The sequence below is a fragment of the Micropterus salmoides genome, unplaced genomic scaffold (assembly GCF_014851395.1).
Source record: "Micropterus salmoides isolate LMB-PRFRI ecotype aquatic unplaced genomic scaffold, ASM1485139v1 Ms_hic_scaffold_11, whole genome shotgun sequence".
Taxonomy (NCBI): domain Eukaryota; kingdom Metazoa; phylum Chordata; class Actinopteri; order Centrarchiformes; family Centrarchidae; genus Micropterus; species Micropterus salmoides.
In genome coordinates, this window is record NW_024040152.1 from 29549951 (window position 1) to 29572205 (window position 22255).

The 22255-nt window shown below is 39.9% G+C and overlaps 1 protein-coding gene across 1 annotated transcript; it reads right to left on the reverse strand.

The window, feature by feature from the left end:
* Positions 1–209: 209 nt before the first annotated feature.
* On the reverse strand, positions 210–20605 carry si:dkey-122a22.2. The gene is made up of 11 exons (XM_038712184.1): positions 20449–20605; positions 19782–19944; positions 19544–19615; positions 19308–19384; positions 18609–18709; positions 17019–17135; positions 13950–14024; positions 2725–2863; positions 803–885; positions 594–690; positions 210–470 (listed from the first exon to the last, which is right to left on the reverse strand). Exons 1-11 carry the CDS (start codon positions 20506–20508, stop codon positions 303–305), a joined length of 1152 nt encoding a protein of 383 aa, XP_038568112.1. The 5' UTR covers positions 20509–20605; the 3' UTR covers positions 210–302.
* Between the last annotated feature and the right edge of the window lie 1650 nt (positions 20606–22255).

The window sequence follows — 22255 nt, forward strand, 5'->3', positions numbered from 1 at the left end:
ATCAGGTAAAGAGACTGAAATAACTTGAAAGATTAGATTTTCTGAATCTAAGACAGCAAATATTTCATCACTGAATACCCTCTAGTTAGTTTCAATTAAAAAAAAATCCAATAAGGCAGAGCTGTGCAAAGATATGTTAAAAAACTGACTTCTTGATGAACCTTATCAGGTATATAGACAATCTCTACAGATTGCTGCAGGGAACGGTAAAAAAGATAACTTGAATATTTTATTGAATATTTAAAACATATTCAACAATTACTCTGTACAAGTCTGGGGTATAGTTACATGTTGGCCACGGGTCACTCGCTCTGCTGTTTTGCTTGTCGTTGATTGACTAGCTTCCTCAGGTGCTTGCTGATGGCAGATGGCTTCTTGTAGATCATTCGCCGGTCTGCTCCTTTTATGTGAATGTGATTGGCTGACGGGTAGGACTCCTCCAGAAACTTCTTTTGAAGCTTAGCAACCATCTGGTGCAGAGAAAAGATGATTTACTATGGGTTTTACACAGCCATTTCTACAGTATTGTTCAGCCACTGTACAAGCGTTAATAATGCATCATGGAGTTTTGCAGCTATAGGAAAAATTCTCACCTGGTTTAGGTGTTCTGGTATTTGCTGGTCAAAGGAATCCCCGGTGATCACACTCACTGACGTCCTGCCGGAGAGGGGCTTAAACTTTGTGATATCCCTTTAAAAACAACCAAAAAAATGTATATACTCATTTTCCTTAATACTTCAATGTTCATTTTGCCTACATCAAATATGCAAATAGCAGACCCAGAAAGCAAATAATGGCATACCTAACTTGAGCCGCACTTTCATTTAAAAAGTAATGCTCATCCACAGCACTGCTCTGGTGGGCAGGGTTACTTAGTAGGTATTTCTGTAAGAGACAGAGAAAACAGACACAATATTTAAACAGTGTGTATTTATTGTCAGCAGCATCTTTCCATTGCTCAACCTTATTTAGAACCGTAGGATCAAACTCTGATTGCCAGTGCCAAAAAAAATGTAATACTCTTAACTTCTTAGTCCCATCCAAACTTTACATTTCCAAGATGATTTGGAAAAGATGGGGAAATTAACTTCAACTATTACTATAGTAAGTCACTTTGAATGCAGTGAAGTCAGCTCCAGACAGAATACTGATATGACGTTGTAAATCTCAGTCTTGGTTCTCTGAGTCTCCTGCTGAGGGCAGGGAAAGTTCACCACGCTACCAGAAATATATGTGAATTCTCAAATTGAGCAGAATTCCCCTTTAACTGTGTCTATCGCCCACATGTGATGAGACTAGATAGCTTTGGTGCCGTTAACATAGCTGCAAACAATTCTGCTCCAGTTCAATTAAGCAGTGGTTACAGAACATGCCCTTGAGAAATGGACTGCATGCTCTATTGAGTCCGGCAAGCTTGTGAAAGTCTGTGCATGTTGTAACCTTCACTAGCCTGTCTACAAAACCTTTCTCTGTCCTTGGAGAATTCAAGCACAATGATGTCCTTATCTCCTTGGCAACAACTGCAATACTTGAAAAGCTGAAATAGGTCCCTCATCACTGCTGCCATCAAATCGTGGGTGGCTGGCAGCAGAGAACAAGGCGTCTTAACGAACTGCATTTATCCCAGAGCAGGCGTTGTCGCATCATACACAGGCATTTTATGCTGAACGGATGTTATAAATGTCACTGAGCGTTCACAGAGGGTCAATAAAGTGTAAGCTGTTTCTCCAAACAAAAAAAATAAAAGAATATGAAGGAGGACTGTATGGTTTAAATGCAATAAACGGCTACTAAATTACCTTTCCTGAAATAATCTCTCTTTCTCTATGCCCCTAATGCACCTAACATGAATGTTTGTTTCCCTGCTATAATAAGGTGTCAGTCTATAGAGAGCATTATTCCATGTTACCAAAGATATTGGTTGTTGTTCATCACCAGAATCCATTACTATTCCTCTGCCTTAGATGTTTTTCATAGCAAGTAAAAAATGACTACAGGACTTCATGACAGGCAGTGTCACTACTGGATGTGTGGGTTGTTTTGTATAGAGTCACAGCAGATCTGAGTATGGACAAGTGTAAAATAAAAAACCCTGCCCTGTAGTAAAACTTCATCTCTAATACACAGCAAAAAGCTTGTCGGTTATATTAACAGCTTTTTCAGCTCCTTTCTACCTGTCAAAAGGCTGAGTTTACAATATAGGAGGCATCAGAAGATATAGAGCAATAGCAGCGTCACGTCAGCTCCAGGAACGGGTTCAATTTTCATTTCTTCTAAAATGACATCTGGTGTCATATCATGCCAAATTCACAGTCTCTGACGATATGAAGACAAACACTTCTGCAATCGACATCCACTCCTATCTCGGCTGAGGAGGAGAAATGATTTTGCTCACACTAGCACCATCCTGTGGCTGTATAGCAAAGATGGGAGGAGTAAATTTAAAGTGCCTGAAACGTGCCGTTTTGTCCTCCACATTTCTAACCAGGTTAACAAAAGCTGAGCAGTCTGAGCAGAGGAACAGAGGCTAAGTATATGGCAGGATAACACCTTCCTACCCTGATGACGTATGTTATATTCAACACTAAATCACCCCTGACCTGCTGTGTCAATTTAAAAAAAAAAGATTTCTGCAGCTTTATTCTTTAGTTTTTATTTTTTTGTCTCATAGCCTTTCATCGTATGCATCGTGTGTGTGTGTGTGTGGGTGCACATTAGCCCGACCTGGCGCTGGATGACCTCCTCTGAGACATTTTCTCCTTTAATAGTTGGTTCGATGGCCCCAAGGATAATCAAAATGCGGCTCAGCCCTGTAGCTGCCGAAAACTGCCTGGTTTGGAGGGAGGGCAACAGCTTACCATACCTGAAGAAATACAAAAATTCATGCTCATAAAACTTTAGAACGAGACAAACTGAAGTCTAACAGTTTAACGATTTGAACTGCTGGTTTTAAAAGCTGTATTCATTGATTTTTGGCCACTTGTGTGCAGCAGGAGATGCTAAAAACATTGACATATTATAGTGTTATGAAGGCATTTTAGCTAACATTTTAGCAAATAACTGCCTATTTACAGCTCATGCAGACATGGAGTATCCATTAATATGTCAGCATTCATTTTAGGGATTAAAGTTTGACTCTCTTGCTCGTCATTAGCTACGTTTGTTTGTGGCACCAGGTTATCAGAGCTTTTTCACTGAAAACAGCCACCAGCTTCTGTTGAGCAAAGTTGTAGACAGTTTGCGGGCAGTAAAACCAAAGTAATGTGTTAATAGATGCCAAAAGAAACCAAAGAAATAAGGAAGACTGCAGAATTTGGTGAAATGTTAACATCAAGAAAATCGAACAGTGCGGCTTTAAAGTGTAACCCTCAATGCCAGCATAAATTTCTATCATTTGTTTTCCAATAGTCTAATCTATAGTCTACATAAGGCAGCTGAAATTGATCAAGTTAGACTTAATTTGTGCTGCTCAACAAAAAGCTCAAGTTTTGAATGGCTCTATTACAACGACATGGGGGATTTTTATGATCACAATAACAGTGACTCAAGCTAAAACATTTATAATATTGTCTTCCTCCGTTCTTTCTCCAACCCAAATTTCAAACTTTCTCTATGAAAACATTTGCCTGGGGAATGAGAAATACACTTTTTTTGGCAGATGAGAGAAGAAGAGCTGGTGGGATTTTGTAACTCAGGAGGCCCAATCGGTCTCGGCTCACTGGTGCTCTGAATTGGCTGGTCTCAGCCTGCGGAGCCCAATCAATAGTGCCGTGCGCCTGCTGCCGTCCTCGCCGCACCGCGCTGCCTGCCCCTACATGCAGCCAACACACTGTAGATCAGCCCACCCTGCACCAGGAAACACTCGCTGTCTCAGTTTTACTCCTGATCTGGGCAAGACTTAAATCACTGGGCCCCTATGTGCCATCGGTTTCTCTCTATTATATTCAATACTACGTTAAATTTCAATATCTGATATTTGACTATAAATAAAATATCCGAATAGATTGGCAGAAGATGCTTTCTTAGTGGACAGGGGATGACGCTTATTGACTTTGGTGCCGCCGCGAGGTTGACATTTGTGTTTTTTCAGTAAAATTTCTCAGTAGTGATTGATTGGTTGCTATAAAGTACAAACAAATATGTTAATGAAGGTTAATTTAGATAACTTGTATTTGATAGTAGCAGTAAAGATACACACAGTGCTAATTAACAAATGTTAGCCCATGATAAACATGGGAAACATTACTTGCTGATTATCAGCGTTCAACATTGTCATTGTGAGCATTTTCACAATCAGTTTTATTCGCCAGGTATGTGTACATGTACGAGGAACTTGACTTTGGATTGTACATTGCTCACGATGTCTTTAAGCAACCTCACAGAGCTGTTAGCATGGCTGTTCACTCTGTATTACAGTATACTATAACATGCAGGCAGTCTTCAGCGCTGCTTCACTGCAGTTATACTGATCATATCATAAATATACACTTTTCATGTGTAAAATAACCCATTTCATCTGTTGTTGATATGACATCGCTACCCAAAGAACTGAAGCTTGAAATATCAAGCTCTGACAAAGCATGTCAGCGCTGATTGGTCAGATAACAGCGGAGGAGGGGTTTTCAACTGCTACAAATGGCTATGTAAAGATAACATATCTGCCACAATCATGGCAAAGAGACAATACATACAGGTCAATAACAGATATAGGCAGAAGGGGGGAAGGAAAGGGGCCTGTTCTAATTTTTAGTCTTCAAGTAGACAGAAAAAAACTTTTCAAATCAGGCCTCCAGAGAGTGACATTTTGACATTTTCATCTTCCTTTCCACAGTTTTCCCCCGAAGTCATTCTGGCACCACAATTTAGAACTGACTCTTCGACCTGGCTCTAAAGGGACTTCGCAGTCTCTGCACATTTTCCACCTGTCACCCTTTTCTTACCCCTTGATTCCAAAAATAAAGGGAGAAAAAACTCTCTCCCTATCAGCCCCCAAGTTCGAATCTGGTCAAATCATTCCTGGGTCTGGCATTGAACATTATTTCAAGGATTCTCCAGCCACCTGTCCTATTCCCTCCTCTTTTTTCCATTTTTAATTCTGCCCCGGAGTGAGGATTATGCGAAGCAAGGCATGCGTGTCAAAGGGAAATTTAGTGGGTAAAGACAGCCAAGATTGGCGGGATGAATTAAACAGATAACGGGAGGAGACGAAGTGGGGGAACCATGTAGAGCAAAACGCCTCACCGATGTTGGTCATTTCAGAGGGGCTCTTTTTTCCCTCCCCACAGGAGCGAGGAGGCAATATCTAAATTAATAAAGTGATGAAATGAGTTTGTGCCGTGGACTTTCTGCTGTTTGACTTTCCCATCTGGATTAGTGCAGGCTGAATGGACGCTCTGTTACTTTTGTTACAACTGCGCAATTCACTGTCGGAATTTGGCCCTGTAGTGATAAGGCTCCCCTCTTCCTCCTCATTACCATCTCATTTCATATGCAGGGCCTCTGTTACCTGAGAGCCTGCTCACACACAAAACACGAACTATTACACGAGCTTCTGCCAAATATTACAATGAGAAGAGAACATTTAAACACGGACTATTACACGAGGCTCAACTAACTATTACGCCGAAGGAACATTTTTCAAAAAAGCGGTTCCCGCAAAGACTTCCAGAGACTATCACAAAAAGGAGGGCACACAGACGTGGTCAGGTACATGATAAGGCCCACAACTCTCCACAGGCAGGACAATTTGACCGTATTTGGAAGATTCCTAATCGTCAATGATTTGTTAGCATCAAGATTCATCACAGCGAGCAGAACATTTAACTTCAAATTTTACATGAAGGATGACACAAGGCCATAATCCCACAATCAATTTGTAGTACGTAAGTCTCAAATGGTTTCACACAGTAAAATGTAGTCTTGAAGAAGCAAAAGATAGTGTTGAAATCAAGACAAAACTGTAAGATTTAAAAATTTGTATGTGAAATACCAGGATACATAACATATGAGTGACCTTCTAGTCAGACACATCCGACCAGTGAAGTCAGTGTGAGTATACTCCCCTGCATATGTATTTTGTATTTATTTATTTTATGTAACTATGTTTGACTGGTTTTATTGTAGTGTATTTGAGTGTCATTATCTAAATTAATAAAGTGATGAAATAAAAGCTATAATTATTATTACTTTGAATGATTTTATTGATAATGATATAGGTATTTAATGTGTTGGTTTGTCGAGGCAAAAGCATCCAACTGCATCACCTCAGACCCTTTTCAGACCTCTCTTCTCAGACCCCTCAGACCAGGAGTATGTTTAGCACAGACAAAACATAACAAAACAGTTATTTAAACGGGAAACAGTGTCAAGTTGAACACCCTGTTGTGTAACGCAAGTAATGCAACTCTGGCTGATGAGAAGGCCATTCTTTGCGTTGTTTTCTAAGAGTTTTCAGAGTCTGATGAAAACGGTCCTAAATACGTGTTTTAACAAAATACACAATACAATGTTACTGGCTATGAAGTCTAGAATGCAAATTTGCAAATCCTACTATGGCGAATGTGTGTGTTTGAAATGGCGGTAAGCCATGACTAAGCATAATAACACTAGATCACCCCTTCCAAGGATTTATGTGTAGACTGCCAATAGATTCATCAGACCTTACTAATGTTCAGTGAAATGACCCAGATGGACCCTGGTGGTATAAACATACAAAAACATTTATTCATGAATGAGTTGCTGCTGTGAACAAATGGACTGCATTCAGAAGAAATTATTATGGTACAACAATTTTGAGCTTATTTCCCTGTTTTTTTTTGTTTTGTTTTTTAGGGAGGACTACGTCAGAAACGTCATCGTCCGGCTAAGCCAATCAGAAGAAGAGTAGGGCAGGTAATGCTTTGCTGTAATAGGATTCACATCCAGAATAGGCCTATACACATCATTGCTGACTGGGTAACAACTCAGGAAAATGAAAAACAAAGTACAGTGTTCTAGTTGCTGACCACACCTGGTTTATTAGAACGGCATTTGTTGGAAAGCTAGACGCTGGCAGCCAATGAGCTACCCATAGACTGTATAATCCACAGACTGTATGCCAGTGTTAGCTAACACGCTAACTCAAAACAAACTTTTAAATAATAGGCGTAAGATCTGAGTGAAGATTCAGCAACTGGATTGCTTATTTCTCGCCTCATAAACAGATTTTGGTGGACTAAGTGAACGTTTACATATCTTACTAAATATAATGGAACCCTATTACTCATGCTCAAACCCCATTGGCTCACAGAACAGGGGCCCTCAGGAGGGAGGACTGCAGTTTCGACTCTCTTCAACTACAGTAACTTAACGACCTAATACGTGGAGCATCCCACAAAGTGAACATGTAAAGAATGTGTAAGGTCTAGGATCTAGGTTGTTGAAAAAGCGACACTGTATGGTGACACTGGGACCAACATCATCAATTTTGATGAGTGCAGTGCATTTCTGCGACAGACCACAATGGAAAAAGTGGTACTAATATAGATTTTTTTTCCACATGTAGCGATACATCTTGTCTCTAATGATCTTTGTTGGGAGTTAGACTTGCGCAGTTCCTAGTTAAGGACTACTAGCCAAGCAGAAGCAGAGAAGGGCAGGTCAGTGAGAAGCCCGTAAACACGGCTTCAGTTCAGCTGTATATCCATCCCCTTACCAGCTGAGAAACATGGACTGGAGATAGAGTTTAAGAACGGTGAGTAATTAATCTGTAACAAAAGTATCTTTCATCCATAAAGTTATAACGGAGCTCTGTCTCTACATCACAGTAACATCTTTATGTCCACTGACTGTCTGGAGGCTAGCTATTGTTTGGAAGGGAGAGGAGAGGTGTGTGCTGCAGCTCACTGTTTTTCTACCGGTGATTTTGAGGGCGGAGTAGCTGCTTGGCGAGCGTTATAAGACGCGCATTTTGCTTGAAAACTACAAACTGGAATACAAATGAGCTGTTTTCAGCCAGTTCAGGAGCAGTGGTTGGGGTGGACTTTGGGCTTTTTCACTTTGCAACCCTATTACATGCACAAAAAAAAAGATACATAATTCAATAAAGGAGACGGAAAAGGGCAAAAAGCATAATACCACCTCTTTAACAAAAGAGCCTGCAGCAAATTTAAGAATATAGTGATTTTTTACACTGACAAACATTTTTTTTTTCAACAGCCTGTCACAAAGTTTTCAGAATTCAATAAACTGAGAAAACTTTTGAAATCAGACCCAGAGAGAGTGACCTTTTCATGATCCTTGCCACATTTTTTATGCAGGCTTTATCTGTGACACAGTAAAACACACTGTTGCAAGTCAGATCAAACTTTACATCTTCCTCTGGCCTTCATGAAACACAGCCAACGAATCAACACTTACATTAGGCCTACACTATACAATCATACCAGAGTAAAAAAGTAATTTTAAAGTCATTGCTTGGAACACAGACACTACAGTTTGGTATCACATTTTTCTCATTTTCAAGAACAAAACAATCTCACAAATTAAAAAGGAAATTCATGAGACTCAAATTGCGCTCGATTGTATTCCTTCACTATTTAATCATGTGTTTATATGTTGGATTGTTATACCTTTTTGTAGTTGTGTGGTTGTAATAGCCCAGTTTCCCCATGGGAATCATTAAACTTCATACTTTACGCCAACAAGGGGCAGAAAAATGGTTTTTGGAGAGCTTTAATCTTGCAACAAATTTACTGCTGTTCCTTGATACAGTAAATGCATTCTGGTTGCATTCTGTTTAATTATCTGATATAAATTGTGCTGATTCTGTTTTTATGAATACTCAAGGACAGTTGAATGTATTCCAGCTACCATAATTATTGTACATTCCATTTTAGTAGCATATCTGCATTCTTCATTACTAGCCTGATAATCAGACTTAATTGCCATTTTGTTTCACTTCATTCATTCACTATTGGAATAGCTAAACAAATCTAAAGCAATTCAGTTCAGAGGTCTGGAACCAGGCTATGTTTTACACTCCATATTGCTCAGTGGAGACTGATCATACTGTATGTGTGGTTGTGAAAAACGCAACATAGGTATTTACAAATCATTTAAATAGAGTAGAAGCAGAACTTCTAAACTGCCCAAATACAAGACAACTGAAACATAAAGGTGAAATCCCCAACTTGAAGGTGTAATACCCAGTATTAACACAAGGTGTCACTCAAGCACCACAGCCGACGTCAGGCTGATTCCAGCATCCCTCTTCTGCTCTCAGTCTTCCTCCCTGCATCAATACTATAGATTACACTGGGGTAAATACACAGGGGCCACAGCAGCCCTGCTTCATTAGTAGAACGCAAGAGCAATAGTTATGCTTACAGTGGTTCTAATTACAATTAATTGTGATTCCTGACTCGTCTGGGAGTCTCTGAATGAATGGGGAGGTATCAGGGAGGGGCACCGCACTGTGAAGCATAATGAATCGCACGCTGTTGAAGCCTGCAGGGTCAGATACAGAAACTGAACTGAACTATAAGTACAGATAACATACTATAACGCACACATATATAGTATATCACAATTTATTCTCTATTGAAAACTGCTTTACATTTTACACCAAATGTCTTTCATATCAATCATGCGGTTTATTTTTAACTAATTTTGTGCCAAAAGATGATCGAAGAGAATTTTTAAAACATTTGTATTAGTTGAAGTTAATCAACAGTCTCTGCGCCATAGCTTTTGTCAGGCTTTGGTCATACTGCTTCATTTTATTTCAGCTGTCTCAACTTTTTTTCTGTTTCTCTTTTTCCCTTCATTCCTCTATCTCCCTCTTTCCCTCCCTCCCTCCATCCATCGGCCCATGGCTGGGTGATTGCTGCCAATCTTAGCCAAGGATCCCTAAGGAGGGGTTTAGAGCAGGGCTGTGCTCCAGTGGGTTATTGACCGCAGCTCACAGTGAAAGCGAATGGGCTCTGAGGGGGAGACTGCATATGCCATCACTGACTGCTAGTTTACCAATCAAGGCAGAGAGAGCGAGAGAGAAAGCGAACACTAACAGATTACATAATGCCACTTATGGTGTTAGATTAACTACTGTAGCATCCGAGTATTAAAATGTTTATATATCTCAACAATGGAAGGTACAGTACAGAGGAGACGAGTGAAGAGATGAGAAAATTGTTAAGCCTGTACATCTACCCGCTAACAAAGTGCTGTGAGGAAGGATAGAAACACTCCTTATGTCCTCATAATAAACGCTGTCTGGCTTAGAAATCAAACCAGATGCAGCAGTTGTGAGACTCTGAACAGTCGTCCATCAAGTGTCACACGCTGCCTGTCATACATAGAAGGCTCCAGGTGAGCCGCAAAACATGTCTATCTGCTACACGCTGCAGCAAGCTGTGCGGGTAACTGTTGGGAGTGTGTGTGATATGTATACAGACAGTTTATACTGTACATGTTTGTGTGCTGAGCATATTAATGACAGGTAGGATTATGCAGGCCTGCTGCCACAGCTGTTAGGCCTGCACTGACAGACTCGTCACCTCACACACCCCCTCCAGAATGCACCATATATCTACACAAACATAAACAGCGGATATATATAGCTTGCATACACATATAAGCTAAAACAATCTCACTTGATATTCTTTTGCTACGTACCTGTATACAGACCTTAACTAAAGACTTTGTGCCTCAGCATCAAGCTCAAATTATTCAAATTATGACTGATTAACTGACTAACACTTAAAAGAACTCAGACGCAGAGGAAAGGGATGAGGAGACTTTCAAGTGGTGCTCCTGTGAGGGCCGAGTTGCACTAAACACAGTAATGGTACATTAAAACGGGGAGTTTGCCAATCAATCAGCATTCATTAAATTGTAAGGACCATCCCATTAGACGAGAGTGTTCCCCACTGTTTCTGCTCTCTGAGCAAACATATTCCCCATGGGGTAAATTAGTTTTATACTCCACACACAAACACACTCATCTGCAGAAAGACAGGAGACACACACGCTTGAGTGTGTAAATGTACAGCTAAATTCCTTCTTTTAAAACACAAGACGAAAGAATTATAAGAGCAATTTCCTTAGTGACATTTATTATAACCTTTGAAGGCATTTGTCAAATTCCATCTGAAATCTCTAACCAGGGACGGTCTCTTTGAGAATCCAGAAAGCCTAATTATTATAAACAGAACACTATGTGGCCAGAAGTGTGTCGACTTGGTCCCTAATGTCGGGCTGCAACTACTGATTATTTCCATTATTGGTTAATCAATGAATCACTTGATCTGTCAGAAAATAGGTGCAGAGGAAAATCCCAAATAAGAAAGTTGACCCCTTACAACAAGTGCACATAAGCAAACGCCTACACTCACACATTCATAAGCGCACACACAAGCACGCAGAAATACCATTCTCAGGAGATGGTGGCGATTCATTTTGTAGGATGTAACAGAACTAATTTTGGGAGTGAGCCTCTGTTAATGAGCAGGTCTTTGATGTGTAAATCCTCCAGTCCCAGTGCAAAGCTGATACGGTCTCCAACAATCCTGCTCAGGTGCATCCCTGCTCCCTTCTGCATTTCTTATCTTGTGTACCAAATACTGTAAGGCCTCCGACAGCTAATAAACCCGTGTCTAAGAGAAAGAAATACACACCGACATGCAGCCATGGTGAATGAAAAAAATAGACAAAAATGAGGAGGAAAAGCTAGTCAAAGAAAGCCAGCGGCACAGGAAGCTGTGGTGCCACATCTCTTAAATCGACTTCATACTGTAAATCCCCATTCCAGTTTCCATTTTTACTACACCGTGGAAATCCGGCACCAATGACAAAATAAATGTTATGAAGTAAACCTAAGTTCATTTCATTACTCCATTACGTTCCCACAGAATAATTAGATAGTGGCTGCACTGTCATGTACTCAGAGAAATGAATGCCTATTAATCAGAGGATAATTGGACACATACCCCTGATAAATGGTGCTGCTCCACTTTGAGTCACGTACAAATTAGGCAATTTTCAAGGATCCATTTCTTATCTGGCTTGACTCATGCTTATATAAGCCGTGAGCTAATATTGGTGGACGGAACTACAGATGCACTAAGTCATGAAGTCATGCCCAAAATAAGATTACTGGATTTAACTTTATTTATTTTCTGTGATCTCTAAGTGCATATTATCTCCCTGTTTGTGTTTCTAGATGACATCACAAAATATTAGATTATGTGAACAGAAATATGTTTTTTAAACTCTTAGATCCGCTTTGCTGGCATTGAGGGCACTTGAGAAGGAAATACCTGCTGCAATAAAAGACAATGAACATTCGGGGTATTTCTTGATCTTAAATAAAGCAGACTGAGCCTTATTTTGAAGGCGAATGCGAAACACAAAGTTGTTTTGCAGATGAACACATTTATTTCATCTTATTTTGTTTGGTAAAAACTTGATTTTGGAGTTGGTTTTGATTTTAACTAATTATCTCTGAACTTAAGAAATACTAAATTCATCATATTTGGAGCTTTATTTTTGCAACAAATTTACAAAGCAACATACTTATGCTTCATTATATTATTTACTGCACTCAAGTAAAGGGAAATACATATAAATCAAATACAAATCAAATTTTATACTTCCGAAGAGGGCTATAAGAACTGTATAAAAACTACTACCACTATCCAACAACTGACCCACTGTTTTAAATTAAAGGCTCTAAAATTCACAGACTTGGTAGATTTTAAAACAGCACAAATCATGCATCCGGTCAAAAACGAATTAATTGAAAGTTGAAACAAAAGTTCAGGACTAAAGGAAAAAAGGTCATTGTATTTCTGTTAAAGGGGTACATTAATGTATTAATCGCTGTACGGATGAACAGAACATGTGTAGCACACAAGAAATAATTAAATGGAAAAATGCATGATCCCAATGGCATGCTGGTATTAGTATAGTTAGGAATAGTGTAATTTTGACTGATGTTATGTTTTACATCCAGTGAAATAGGTAATGTTTTGTAAACACCGTAAGAGAAATAAGCTGTATTTCATTGGGTGGAATTGTTTTCCTTTTGTTGTAGTTTTTCACTTTCAATTGACAAAAAACACAGGACAGACACACTCCAGAGATTTGTTCATTATGTAGCCATCGCTGCTCGGCTGTCAGCTACATCTTAAAGCTTAGCGTGGTTTTCTAAATGATATAATGGATTAATTATTGTCTCCTCAGCAGTGAAATACCTTTTAATGATAACACATGACATGCTTGCTGTACTTGTAAACAATCTGAGATAGTGTTAGTGTTGCATAATTGACACTTCCACCAATATTCCTCCTCTTCACTCCCAGTTATCATTAATAAGCCCCCCCCCATATGATAATGAAAGCATAATGAGATATATGCTGTGACAATTACTACCACTTGACATATATCTTGCCTGGAGGATTAAAGCAGTGTTATTACACTCTCTGTCACTCAGTCCCGACCACCACCACAACCCTCGATCTCCCCTCATCTGTTTCACGCTAAAAGGGTGCGATCAGCTAATTAGTTTCTTTGGCCTCCAATTAATCATGATAATGAGCCCCACCCTGCAAAGATAATCAACTCTTCTCACCATAAAGGCCAATAAGGGAAGAGTTTGGAGTTTGACTCGTGAAACACGCTAGCGTCGCTGCCTCCCAATCTCCTCATGCTAATCCTCTTTTTCTTGATACATTTCCTATTTTCTTCTCCTCTTCCCTGTCTTTATCTGTCCCTCAGAGCTTCTTATCGTCCTCCTTGCTCCTTTCCAAGCTCCTCTCCAAGCTCCTCTTTTCTCAATCTTCTTTTACATTCCACTTTTTCACATCCCTCCCTACTTTCTGCATCTTCAGCATCTTTCTATTCTCCCTCTTCCTCCACTTTTTCCCCCACTTCTCTCCTTCCTACGCCCCTGAAAGCAGCTATAAACTCACCAGTAGTCTTTCCACTGGTCCTCCTCAAAAACGTCCTCTGGGATGGGATCAATCAGCACCAGGTCTGACACTTGCCTGAGGACAAAGGGAGGACACACACAAACTCAGATGAAGTAAGACTCATTGACTGCCCTTGTCCACTTTACCGCACCACCCCTGCCTTGGCTGTAATGAGTGTGAGATGGATGGTGTCATCTGGTCAGTCTTTCAGTAGATTCGTCTGTCCTCTGTCCCCACAGACAGATGACCACACGTATACCAGTTCCAGTGGCAATATTTCCATTTGGACAGGTGTCATCCACTCACCACTAGTTCATTTTCTCTCTTAACGGCAGCAACATCATGCTTGATTAAATACAAAATCTTTCATCCCTGGTACGGGCTACTTCTCCTGTTAATCACCATGTTGTCTCTGAGATGGCTGAGTAATGGGAGATGATGGGAATGGACACTGGAATAGATTTTGTTAAGTGTGTGTTTGGGAGGCACTGCATGCCATATGTTATAAAGCAATTTCCAGACTACCGATTTTTTATTTTACGTCTTATGTGAGTGATGTTGAGATTGTGTCAAAGCAACTTTTTAGTAAATAGTAAATCATGCTGGAAAGCACAAGTCTTATAGCGTTAATTTGTACTTATCATTTACTGTGTTTAATCGTGGGAAATACCTATTAAAATAAATAAAAAGCCACTTTTATTGACCATACGTACACCTTAAGTTCTTAAGTTCCTGCCTGGTTAAATAAAGGTTTAATAAAAAAAATAATACATTTATATTCCCAAACAGAGCTATAACAACTGTGAACAAAAAATACTGCACCAACTCACCCACTTTATTAAATTAAAGGTTCTAAAATTCAGACACTTGGTAGATTTACTAACAGCAAAATATAGCATACCTGTGTCTTTTTTGCTTGTTTTTAATGTGCCAGAGTGAGTCATTAGGTTATTTCTTTCATCCATTTGTATGTGTATTTATTTGAGCAACTCTAGTGAAGTTACAGCAATGTTTATTAAAGTGTACTGTCCCTGTTAAATAAACCAATAAAAATACAAATTTTGCTTGTGTCAGTAATTTCATTTTGGCACCGGTTAGTAGTATTTAAGCAATTTAGTAATGCACTTTTAAAAAGCTTACGGGGCTACAGATGAAAAAAGAATGGCCAAAATTTAAGTAGGTGAGGATGAGATGCAAGTCCCTACTATGGGTTGTGCTCCTAGAGCTCAGGATCCTACATTTCCCGTAATGTTTAATTCTCATCCTGCTTGTCTGGTAAATCACATCTTTCAAACTCCAAGCAGTTTGTAATGCTTTCTGTTATAAATATTTAGCCTTCAAAGCAAGCCCCAGTTCTCCCACTTAGAAATCATGGAGGGGTCTGAAATTGTCATCGTAGGTGCATGTCCACTGTGAGAGACATAATCTAAAAAATAAAATAAAAAAAAAATCCAGAAAATCACAATGTATGATTATTTAACTATTTATTTGTATGATACAGCTGCAAATAAGTATTTGAACACCTGAGAAAATCAATGTTAATATTTGGTACAGTAGCCTTTGTTTGCAATTACAGAGGTCAAACGTTTCCTATAGTTTTTCACCAGGTTTGCACACACTGCAGGAGGGATTTTGGCCCACTCCTCCACACAGATCTTCTCTAGATCAGTCAGGTTTTGGGCTGTTGCTGAGAAACATGGAGTTTGAGCTCCCTCCAAAGATTTTCTACTGGGTTTAGGTCTGGAGACTGGCTAGGCCACGCCAGAACCTTGATATGCTTCTTACAGAGCCACTCCTTGGTTATCCTGGCTGTGTGCTTCGGGTCATTGTCATGTTGGAAGACCCAGTCTCGACCCATCTTCAATGCTCTAACTGAGGGAAGGAGGTTGTTCCCCAAAATCTCGCAATACATGGCCCCGGTCATCCTCTCCTTAAGACAGTGCAGTCGCCCTGTCCCATGTGCAGAAAAACACCCCCAAAGCATGATGCTACCACCCCCATGCTTCACAGTAGGGATGGTGTTCTTGGGATGGTACTCATCATTCTTCTTCCTCCAAACACGGTTAGTGGAATTATGACCAAAAACTTCTATTTTGGTCTCATCTGACCACATGACTTTCTCCCATGACTCCTCTGGATCATCCAAATGGTCATTGGCAAACTGAAGACGGGCCTTGACATGCGCTGGTTTAAGCAGGGGAACCTTCCGTGCCATGCGTGATTTCAAACCATGACGTCTTAGTGTATTACCAACAGTAACCTTGGAAACGGTGGTCCCAGCTCTTTTCAGGTCATTGACCAGCTCCTCCAGTGTAGTTCTGGGCTGATTTCTCACCTTTCTTAGGATCATTGAGACCCCACGAGGTGAGATCTTGCATGGAGCCCCAGTCCGAGGGAGATTGACAGTCATGTTTAGCTTCTTCCATTTTCTAATGATTGCTCCAATAGTGGACCTTTTTTCACCAAGCTGCTTGGCAATTTCCCCGTAGCCCTTTCCAGCCTTGTGGAGGTTTTTGTCTCTAGTGTCTTTGGACAGCTCTTTGGTCTCGGCCATGTTAGTAGTTGGATTCTTACTGATTGTATGGGGTGGACAGGTGTCTTTATGCAGCTAACGACCTCAAACAGGTGCATCTAATTTAGGATAATAAATGGAGTACAGGTGGACATTTTGAAGGCAGACTAACAGGTCTTTGAGAGTCAGAATTCTAGCTGATAGACAGGTGTTCAAATACTTATTTGCAGCTGTATCATACAAATAAATAGTTAAAAAATCATACATTGTGATTTCTTTAGATTATGTCTCTCACAGTGGACATGCACCTACAATGACAATTTCAGACCCCTCCATGATTTCTAAGTGGGAGAACTTGCAAAATACCAGGGTGTTCAAATACTTATTTTTCTCACTGTAACCTTGAGGATAAAATCAGGGTTACTTTCTCAGACTTAACAAAGCTCTGTCTGTTGTCTTGCTGTTTTCACAAGATAAGTAGTACTCCACATGACAAGTTAACTAACCTCTATGTGTAGAATTAGTGGAGCTACGCATTTCCATTCAGCAATACTTACACATCATGAATGTGGCTGTAAAACCTGCCATTGAGTGTGCCGAGCTCAGAGCCCACCAGGATGAAGGGCTTGGCTATCCCAGCAGCCTGCAGGAGTCTGTGTAGATCATCCACCATGCTGGAAGACAACAACATTCATCTATCTCTGCACAAAACCAGGGCACGCTGTAAACTGGGCCAGGAGGTTTATTTATTCAGTTAGGTGGGACTAGGACTCCTAGCGTGAAAGATGAACACCACAGGTCATCATTAATCTTATTCATCTCTAATCTGCTCATTAACAGGTTTATTAAGAACGTACTAGCGAGTCATTATTAAAAAGCAGAAATAACCTAAGAGGGAAGTTTTACATATTCTATCTTAAAATTAACAATGGTAACAACTGAATAAAAGGTCAGCAGTATTTTAAGTTTTCTATTTAATCTCTTTCCAGACATGGCACCAAAATAAACAGCACTGCTGAAACCCAAATGACAGCGTAAAGTAAGGGACTGCTGGCTCCTTTTCAATGCAATCCGCAGGAAAAACAAACTTATATCATCAGAGGACGCATCATCATTACATGAGATGCAGCAGCTCCTCTCCGAGAGCCATCTGCTGTTTGTTGTGCCAATAAATCAAACCTGTGGTGTCACACCGCAATGGAGAGACTCCAAGGGTTAAGGTTGAGAAGTCATCAAACTCCTTGAGATATTGAATTCTGGGAAATTGATTGCTTGCATCTCAAATGGGCAGATGCCCGCTTACTGGGCCAGATGCCAAGGTAAACTAGTCTGCTGGCCGTCGGAGAACCACGCCTGCTCATACCTCTGGCAGATTTAAGACTCAACAAACGCGTTACGATGTCAAAGACCGTGGTGTGAAGGCACAAGTTCTCCACCCGCACACTAGTCTACACTTCCAGTAAGGACAATAATGTCCCAAGCAGCCACTTTATCAAGGAAATATTGATTCCCAGTGGATAAATACTGTATAGTAGTAAATAATAAGAAACTGAATTTGATGTGCTTTATTGCACTAGATGCAGGCCCTGCATCATTTTCACAATCTGACTGATCTAGTGCTGAAATGATTAATTTGATCAACAGATAGCATTAATCTGCAACAATTTGTATAACTGATTAATCCTTTTAGTTATTTATAGAGCTGAAAAAATGTGTCGATCAACAGAAAATTAATTAGCAACAATCCAGATAATCAATCAACCGTCTTGAGTCAATTTCCAAGCAAAAGCTTAATAAATTCTATGGTTCCAACCTCTCAAATGCTGCTTTTGCTCTGTGTTCGGTAATAAAATAACAAGCATCAATTCCTTGGGATTGTCCACATAAATGAATTGCCTTGGATGTTAAATAGACATTAGATAATACATGACCTACATCAGCCGCCTCTGTTGATGGCGAAAAGGAAGTTGACAGGTGTAAAACAGCCCATTCACTCAGAAACCACTTCATGGCAATAAAAGAACATTTTGAAATGGTGGCATTATGTTTACAGTGTAGACTTTGTGTACAGCAGCATGCTTTGCAAAAAAAATAATGTTACCCCACATTTTATATGCCACTCAAAATGACTGAAGTAGTATACAAACCGTCCAGTTGTTGACATCCCCCAAACTTTCTCAGTTCCTGTGGTTTCATTCTGCAACAGCCGCTTGCTGAAGCCCAGTCCCATTCTGTCATAGGTGCAAACCTGAGCAGTGTGACAAACAAACAGGGACACCACAGGTTTAGAGGGATTTTTAAATGCACCTTGCTCTACATTCACACAATATGCTCTCTTTAAGGGGCTCAGCCCAACCCTATCCTGTGTGGGCACTTTAAAAATGCATAAATGGCTGAGTAACACAGAAAAATAAGATACAGATAAAGTTGTAAACAATACCCCGCCTGTTTGTTTTTGTCACTGCTTATGTGATTTAGTTCTGATGAATCTAGGTCATCCCCAACAAGCCTGTGACCTTGTTTGGGTCACATTTCAAACAAACAACATGGGGCAAGCTGTCAGCCCAGACTTTCTGCTGTACTGAGTCCTTGTTGAGCAGAGTGGATGTGGCAGAGCCAGGACTGTCCCTGCATGCCCCCGACAACAAACAACATGGCCGCATTAGTAACTGATTCCAGAGAAAGGTCAACACAGTGTATTTTCTTGGTCAAAGGAAGAACTAAGGTCAGTACTGTATGCTAACTCACCCTTTGTGAATGAGGCACCTTGTTTTAACATAGTGATAAAAAAGCTTTTCAAATTGCAACCATTCAATACAATCAGCAATATTTGTGTAATTTCTCACCTTTGTTAATGAGGCCACATTTTCTTGGACATGCAACCAGACGTCTGAGGACATTCCAGTTGGTGCATCCAGTATGACTAAAGAAAAATAAATGGGTTAGGTTGTGCTGTGCTCAGTTAAAAGACAATAACAAGCCACGCAGACATAAGACCATGTGCCTGAAAAATGTTGATCATTTTTCATAACCTTTCATGGCAGATCATAGATTATCTTCATAGTATTTATTACCAACTTACCAACTGGTTGTCCATGTCCTTTACACAAAAGATGCATCTTTTGACCCAAACCAACATCAACAATCTGGCTATCTGGATGTAAGAGGGAAAAGAATAGACAGAAAGATAAGGATTTACAGGAGACTTCTCATTTGGCAAAACAATAACAAAAAGCTACAGACTATCTCCCACTGGATGCTGTCTAATAGTTTTATACATTTAATAAAATTATTTAAAAAATCTAAAATTAAAAAAGCACCTTTAGGCAAGAGCATTTGTCCTTCTCTCTGCAATGATGCATAGTTGAGGAACGGAGGGATGATGATGATTAAAAGTAAACACTTTCCAATGTTCATGAGCATAGAGCTGTAAGACACTCTGCCCTCTGCTGCAGCTGGGCTGTGCAGTCTTTGATCCGGATCCTAGTTTATGTAGAGAAGAAAATGCAATGTTAGCTCACACACTGTCCTGACTACAGCACCCTAGAGTCCATGCCCTGCAAAAATATTTTTCATCAAAACCCCAAAAGTTAATTGAGGGTATCTGGGTTAACATTTTGGTAGATTTGACCTTCTCACTAGTCAAACAGCTGCAAATATTGTAATTTTATTGTTCTGGAAGCATGCCGAATAAGAGAACTGTTGTTAATGATTTGTTTTAAATATATATATTAATAGGGATAAGAAGTGAGTAAGCTGTATATAAGCAGAGTTATTAAAATTGTGCAAATCTGAGGGACGGATTCTGAGTCATGCTCCACATAACGAGAAATCAGAATAAGAGCAGGAAAACGTCCGTAGCTGACATACTTTGACGACAGCTTTCGACTTGAACGAACGAAGACTTGGCGAACAGCTACTGTTAGCTAATTTAACAGACACAGTAAGTTAGCTTTGGGAAGCTAGCTATCGCTAACGTTGCATTACCTTTCTATCAGCATTGACGGGTACATTGCTTGGTGCTTGAGCTTCGGTTCGTCTACGCATTTTGAAATAAAGTGTTGTAATACTTAATGCATAAACTCTACAGTCCGTGAACTGAACTGGAATGAATGAAATTGTAGCAACTTCCTGGTGAAGATACAGAAGCTGACGAGAGACAAAACTTGCTCGCGCGTTGCTCTATATTGTGGCCGCCCACAGCAAACGCTGTTCTTGGTAACGTTAAATGGGTAAACACACACCCATTTGTCAATTATATCAATACTAAAAAAGAAATATGGTGGTGGAAATTAGTGGTAGACTAATTTAATACTGAGCTAGAAAAACAAGCGTGATATTGGAATTATAAATTGGAAATACATAAATAATGCCATAAATAATCGTTTTTTGTATGTTGATGATTGCTGTATGCTTATTTATTTATTTTATTTGCCTTATTGGTGGTTTATTTTGTTTTTGTATGTCTCTGTCTTTTCTGTCAGGCACATGCAGGATTATAGTAGTATAACTACTGGCCTGCAGGGGACACTATACTACATCCTGTATTCATGCATCATAATGGACTGCACTCACCAGCAAAGGTAGCAAGATTAACATTAAATTGGCTCATATTCACCATTTAATTAGACTCTTATTTAAACAGCTCACACTTTCAAATTAAATGCACCCTCATACAAACTGGAGGTCAATGACTAAACATATGGAAAATTTAGACTGCATGTATAACCAAATAGCCTACATATCAGAAATTGGGGTTGTGTTGTTCTCTATTCTTCTAAGAACAATCAATCAACCCCTCATTATGTATATTAATAACACATTTATGATGCGCAGGACTGCTGCTTCTAAGACAAGTAATATATGCTAATTGCCATAGTTTTTTGTAGTCACACATGTGTGGCATGCCAAAGTGTTCTGGTTTGTGACATTGGGTTCACTGTGACATCCATGCTGATGAATTCTGCATCATTCACACAGATTTCACACAGTGCTTGTTGCTCATCTTGCATGTTTCAGACACCAGGGAGACATCAGATAATTAAGCTTAATGGTTTTAGGAAAAGAGTCACATTTTAGGCAGTTCATCACAACAGAAACGTGTCACCAGTACGGGACTGTGAGAACTTATATTTGATCGCATTCAGAATTCAGAGTCAAGTAGCTGCAAAGATGTATTTCTCCCATTTGTTCATATTCACCAAAGAGAGAACAAAGCCAGACTACCCTGCCTATTTATCCATTAAATAGTGTCTAGACAAAGCAAAACTTCAACAATAAACCCTGTACGTACAGCAGGTTCATTGCAGTAATTAAAAAGCCTGGCTGGACTGAAATGATGAATGTAAGGTATTGACTCACTGTCAGACTAGCTGTGTGTGTGTGTGTGTGTGTGTGTGTTTCATGTTCTTATATCTCGGTGGGGACTTTAACCTGAATGAACACTGACCCATGGGAACTCATGTAGCAGCGGGAACAAAGTTTGAGGCCCCCACGAGTACAGACCGCTTTTTAAGGGTTAAGACGTGGTTTTAGGGTTCAGGTTACAATTTGGTTAAGGTTAGGAGTAGGATCAGGGTTAAGGTTAGGCATGCAGTTGTGATGGTTAAGGGTACGGTTAGCTGCTAGGGAATGCATTAGATGTCAATGAGATGTGCCCACGAGGATGGTGGATCAAACATGTGTGAATGTGTGCATGTGTTGTCTTTGTTTCAGGGTATGCAGGGTTGATTAAAGCTAATGATGCAGGGCCTTCTTAGCCTTTCACTTCTGTTCCAGCTCCACATAATTAGGA